Below are 6,877 nucleotides of genomic sequence, written 5' to 3' on the forward strand. Positions count from 1 at the left end.
CTTGGGCCAAAGTAGGGCAAATAAACAAAAAGTGAAATTCGTCTCCAACATCGTTTGCCTTTCAGAGAGTACATATTCTTTCATTTGGGGGAGTTTTGATTCATCCTCCTGTTTCAATTGGTAGATAATGGTTTGAGTTTCTGAAATCAAGTAACGCCCTTCGATTATGATTATGGTGTTCAGACCATAGCAGCAGGAAACGTTGCTACCTTGGCGTACTATGTTAAAGGTCATCCCGCCTGGCTCTTGTTGGATAACTTGGTTGGTTGGTTGTTTAAGGCTGCACTCAGCTATATGGTGGCAGTCTGTAAATAATCAAGTTATCAAATCATGCTTATATATGATAGAAATGGACACAAAAACTGGGTGACTGAGATAAAGCAATTATTATTGTCTACTGGATTTGGAGATATTTGGCATAACCAAGAAAATGGAATATATCCGGAATTCATCAAATCATTTACTCAAAGACTAAAAGATATGTATTTTCAAAACTGGCAAGAAAAATTATCTATTTCAAGCAAATGTGATACTTACCTAATGTTTAAAAACAATATCCATACCGAATTCTATCTATCATGTTTAAATGTAAAAACGTATAGTGTAAGTTTAGCACGATTCCGATCTTGTAAATTATATACAAATGCAATTGAAGACGAGTATCATTTTCTTCTTGTATGCCCTAACTTCAGTAGTCTTCGAAGCAAATATATAAGAGAAAAATATTATGTCCATCCAAACAGGCTTAAGTTTTCACTACTGCTGAACAGTTCAAATCCTAAGAAATTGAAAACCTGTCCATGTATATTTTCTACTCATTTGTACATAGAAAACGTATTGTTCCTTGAACGTGTATAAAGTGAGTGAGTGAGTGAGTTTAGTTTTACGCCGCACTCAGCAATATTCCAGCTATATGGCGGCGGTCTGTAAATAATCGAGTCTGGACCAGACAATCCAGTGATCAACAGCATGAGCATCGATCTGCGCAATTGGGAACCGATGACATGTGTCAACCAAGTCAGCGAAACTGACCACCCGATCCCGTTAGTCGCCTCTTACGACAAGATAGTCGCCTTTTTATGGCAAGCACATGGGTTGCTGAAGACCTATTCTACCCCGGATCTTCACGGGTGTGTATAAAGCAATGTATATGGTGTACTATAGGCCTGAGGCCTTTTCAGTACCGGAATAAAGATTGAAATAATAATGAAGTCAGACCAAACAATCTAATGATCAACAACATGAGCATCGATCTTCACAAGCGTGATACACGATGACATTTGTCAACCAAGTCAGCGAGCCTGACCACCCGATCCCGTTAGTCGCGTCTTACAAGCATGGGACCCATGAAGATCCGGGTTAGAATGGATCTTCAGTAACCCATGCTTGTCGTAAGAGGCGACTAACGGGATCGGGTGGTCAGGCTCGCTGGCTTGTTTGACACATGTCATCAGTTCCCAATAGCGCAGATCGATTCTCATGCAGTTGATCCCTGGACCGCTGGTCCACATGCAATTATTTACAGACCGAATATTGCTGGAATATTGCTGAGTGCGGCGTAAAACTAAACTCACTCACTCACTCTTCCTCCAACATTTGAGTAAGTTTGTTTATGAATATAATAAAAATCTGTGTAAAATATGATTCACGATGACAATTTATATAATGCCTAGATATAACCAGTTATTTAGCAAAATCACTAAAACAGATCGACTTAAAGTTTGTATGACGTTTAAAATTTGAACAAAACATAATATCCTATTATCATTTATAATAATAATTAGCATAGTCATAAATATAGAGCAGAACATTGATTTGATTTTCTTTCAATAATTAGTCTAAAACTTTCAGTCAATGGGAGATGAAATTGAACTTTGAAATTGAAATGTTTGGAATAATAATGTTATATCATAATAAACTGGATGGTTATATGTTGGAACCAATTATAAAGAACTGAAATATATGGTCACAAAAATTACATTTCCTAATTAATTTTAAGACTAAACTGTATTTCGTCTTTGTTGATTAGTGGGGAGATACGCATGTATAATATAAAATGACGCTTACGATATTGCGCAGAAGAGACTGCGAACCAGTTTAGCAATATTGGATATCATCCTAGTACCTATGTGGTTAAAAACAACAAAGCACCTGCCAATCCACGGGCAAGGTTCGAGATCAGTTTGTTTTATTTGTTTGTTGTTTAACGCCGCACTCAGAAATATTCCAGCTATATGGCGGCAGTCTGTAAATAATCGAGTCTGGACCAGACAGTCCAGTGATCAACAGCATGAGCATAGATCTACGCAATTGGAATAAGATGACATGTGTCAACCAAGTCAGCAAGCCTGACCACCCGATCCCGTTAGTCTCAAGCATGGGTTACTGAAGATCAATTCGAACCCGGATCGTCATGGGTCCTCTAGATCAGTATCCTTTTAACAGGGGCGCGTCTGTGAAGTCCCATAAAGGTTGCGATGACTGAGCATAAATTCACCTTCATTGCTTAACAACACAAGGCACGAGGTAGTGTTTTTTTTGTGAAGTATTCAGATAACAAAAACATCTGACCCGCTTTCGTGACCTACATAGCATGCACTAGGTACACACTGGCCAGTGAAACATTAGAGGCAACCGCTCGGTAGCAGTCGGAGGGTGTCTGTGTGGGTTACTGTCAACGCCTTGTAGTCAACGACTGACGTTATGCGTACAAAGGTAACGTACATTTGATATTATGTGAATGACAGATGCAATCATGAGATATTTCTCTTGACCTCAACGACCATGAATGACCTGAAATGTGGAGGCCTTTCAACTGGAAAGACCGGGTGCAGAATATCTTCCACTGCGCCACGGAGTAATAAAAGTGGGTCATGTTTGTGCATGTAAGCCTTGACGTAGTGCACATGCACCTGTGGCGTTCGGGCAGAGACCCTCGTGTCTTTGCTAGGATTAAAGATGAAAATATATTGTTTTTGAGATGACCCCCGACTCAAAAAGCTTATCAGTACAATTCATCATGACAAGGCAGGACATTTCGGTGCACCCCACCCGCCTGCTTTGCCGATCGCTTTGCTACCATCACATGCGATCAATTAAAACTTAATGTAAACATGTGAAGCATTTCGAGTCGAGGGTCATCTCAAATTTTTATATCATTTTTTTTAAATTTTTAATCATCGCAAAGACACGAGGGCCTGTGCTTTCGGGTACGTGTTTTACATCTAGTGGCCTGGCACAACCAAACATGACCGCCTCCGTGGTGTAGTGGTTAGAGCGCCCGGAGAGTCGTGGGTTCGATCCCCGGCCGCGTCATACCAAAAGACGTTGAAATATAGTAGTCTGCCTGGAGCTCGGCATTAATGGGTACGACAAGGACTGGTCGTTATATTAAGTGCGACGTTAGACCCCATTTCACCTCGCCTCACCCCACAACCAAACAGCAAGATAATGGTCACCCCAGCAATTCATGCAAAGGTACTGTTAATGCCCATGGCCCTTAGTATGGTGATATAACTTCAGTTGATGGCGACCTGTAGCCTGTTATATATTGTACTGTAGAGTTTTGGACTTGCATGCTAGTTTTACATCTATGTCTGTGGTATTCTAGTTGGAATTGTCTTTCGTCAACGGGTGTATGCGGGATGAATGTAGAACTTGTGTTAGTCACGATATGGCTGATATAATGCTGATGTGACTAAAAATACTCACTCACTCACTCGCTCATTATGTACCTTACCAGTTCACATCTGATGTCCTCATTCCAGCTATGGCAGCATTAACCAGGACCAGAGCGGTATTGTTCCTCCAAGACATTTTGGGCATCAGTGTTCCTTGTGATAAAGCGGATGGTCGGCCAAGATGCGACCTACCATTCCTCAACTGCATCATCAGGGAGTTTATGAAGAAACTTCCGTTCCAGTCCGTCACACTCATAGCTGAAGATCTCGCGAGACGTCACGTGCCCACCATGTCGGAGATCGTGGAGGCCATGTTTAAACAACATGGCGGCGTGTGCCATTCCCTCAACAGTTTCATGTTCTTCTTGCTGGAAGGTCTCGGTTATGATGTCACCCTTGGCCACGCTTTCGTGTTCGTTGAGGTAGATGAACGCCGTGACAACCATATAATAGTATTTGTCCACAATTTGGTAACGGAAGGAGACATGTTCCTGGTCGACGTTGGCTTCGGCGAGCCGTCGTTTGAGGCTGTTTCATTGGATTTCGAAACCGAATCTCCGCTTTTTAAACACTCATACCTTGAGTATAAGTTCTTTAAGCAAGACGGGAAGATCATAAGGGCCAATGGAAAGGGCGACATTCGGCTAACCAGAGACCCAAAGCCTTGGGAGGTTTGTATCGGACCATGGCGAGGAGCGTATGAGTTTCGAACAGAAAACGCCAGACGGTTTGACGAGTTTCAGAAGTGTTACCATCACCAGTATGCATCATTAGAAGGAATGCTCTTTCAGAGAAGCCTGAGAGCGGTGATGTATCCCAATGGCAAAGCATTGATAATCCTCCATAGCAACATGCTGTGTGAAAACGAGTCTGGTGACCTTGTGAAATGCCCACTTGCGGATGACGAGACTATTTTGAAAACGTACTTGAAACATTTCCCTCAGTTTGAAGAGGAGATGGTAAAACGAGCTATAGCCAACTGGAGGAAACAGATGCAAGAATAGATACGTCTCAGCATAAAGTCAATATATCAATAACCCAGAGACTGGTTTCCATACTAATACACGACACTTTTTATTGATAACAACTTGATATTCAATAGAGCTATTTTATTCATCAGATGAAGGAGAATGAATTAACTCTGGTGTCCCAGTGCTATTGCTGGTATGTTGCTAAATGCGGCGTAAAACCTCACTCACTCTGGAACGTCATGATAAAGAATAAATTCTTATCCATAAAAAGTGTCATGTATCCATGCTCTGCCAACTTCTAAATGCTTTCAAGGACTTGGTTTCCATTAGTTACAGCCGAAGGCAAGGATAAGTTCTTATAGCTAAATAACTTCTTTATTGCATCCGAGGCGACAGTTCAGGAAATATAACTTGCGTGATAAAGGTGGCAGTACCTGTACCTTCAGATAGCGTACTTACCTTATTCTATAAAGAGTGAATGAGTGTGGTTTTACGCCGTTTTTCGTTATATCCCAGCAATATCACGGCCGGGGACACCAGCAATTGCTTCACACATTGTACCCATGTTGGGAATCGAACCGGTATCTTCAGCGTGACGAGCGTATGGTTTAACCATTAGGCTACCCCACCCCTATTCTATAAGAAGGAGGAGTACGTACTGTTATATCGACTGAGTTTACCTAACCGATAGCGAACTTACGCTGTAATCAAGGACAAATAGAAATAGAAATATTTTGTCCAAAATATCTTTATATATACCAGTTAAACTGGTCCGCCGGATAAATATTTCGTCAAATATATATTGCGATATATTACAAAGGAAACAACTGTTACATCATTTCGCAAAGTGGTGCATGATGAAATAAAACGATTTTTACGTACGATTTTTAGATTGAAATATATATAACATGTAAATATAATGTCATCATTTAATCATTTTTTAGGGTGGTGGGGTAGCCTAGTGGTTAAAGCGTTCGCTTGTCACACCGATGACGCGGGTTCGATTCCCCACATGAGTACAATGTGTGAAGACCGATTCTGGTGTCCCCCGCCGTGATATTGCTGGAATGTTGCTAAAAGTGACGTAAAACTAAACTCACACACTCACTAATCATTTATATATGAATGGGATGTCAACCGCGTTATACTATCTGGAGCCTGCTTTTGCTATCAGGTAGCCTAGTGGTTAAAGCTTTCACTGTTTACACCAGATGCAGAGGTTACGACTAAAGCGAACGTAAAATCTGCAAATTGTCCTAAACCTCTCTGAATTGGGACATTGAATGTTGAATGCCTTTCATGTTATTAACCTCATTGAATCTTTATGTATTTTAAACAGATATAAATGATCCTACCTCTGATATCTAAATGAGTTTCAATCTGCAGTTATATTGGCAACAACGCCTGGATGACAATTCACTTACAAACTCAATAGAAATTGATATTTTATAATAACTGTGCGTCGTATTGTTCGAAAGAGTTCAGCTGACTGAATTGAACTTTATTTATACTCCGGCCGCGTTCTGCGGCATTAGAGGTACAAGTTTACATCATAATGTACAGCTTAAATAAAGGTATGATACATAAAGTGGTCATATTAACATGGTTGCAATAATAAACTGTCTGTACATATCTTTAACCAGTTAAATAAACAATGTTACACTCGTCCGTTATTGATTATTTTTGTAGGGGCGTTGCTTGAAGCGAGACATTATTTTTTTGCAAAATATTGCTAATTTCCTAATTGTTCCTAGTTTGTTAGAGGGATTCATTTTGTGAATATTCGGATTTCTACAGAAACAGATGTTAATTTTTTCCTTTCTTGAGCCACAGTAGGGCAAATAAACAAAAAGTGAAATTCGTCTCCAACATCGTTTGCCTTACAGAGAGTACATATTCTTTCATTTGGGGGAGTTTTGATCCATCGTCCTGTTTCAATTGGTAGATAATGGTTTGAGGTTCTGAAATCAAGTAACGCCCTTCGATTATGATTATGGAAGATAAGGAGATGTTCAGACCATAGCAGCAGGAAACGTTGCTACCTTGGCGTACTATGTTCAAGGTCATCCCGCGTGGCTCTTGTTGGATAACTTGGTTGGTTGGTTGTGTAAGGCCGCACTCAGCTATATGGTGGCAGTCTGAAAATAATCAAGTTATCAAATCATGCTTTTATATGATAGAAATGGACACAAAAACTGGGTGACTGAGATAAAGCAATCATTATTG

At 40.4% G+C, this 6,877-nt stretch overlaps 1 protein-coding gene across 1 annotated transcript; it reads left to right on the plus strand.

Annotated features, from left to right (window-relative positions):
- Positions 1 to 2,608: 2,608 nt before the first annotated feature.
- Positions 2,609 to 4,684, plus strand: LOC124268667. The gene is made up of 2 exons (XM_046703640.1): positions 2,609 to 2,715; positions 3,768 to 4,684. Exon 2 carries the CDS (start codon positions 3,770 to 3,772, stop codon positions 4,682 to 4,684), a length of 915 nt encoding a protein of 304 aa, XP_046559596.1. The 5' UTR covers positions 2,609 to 2,715; positions 3,768 to 3,769.
- Positions 4,685 to 6,877: the final 2,193 nt, after the last annotated feature.

This window comes from Haliotis rubra, unplaced genomic scaffold (genome assembly GCF_003918875.1).
Source record: "Haliotis rubra isolate DU_JTF1 unplaced genomic scaffold, ASM391887v1 Scf1398, whole genome shotgun sequence".
In the NCBI taxonomy this organism is placed as follows: Eukaryota; Metazoa; Mollusca; class Gastropoda; order Lepetellida; family Haliotidae; genus Haliotis; species Haliotis rubra.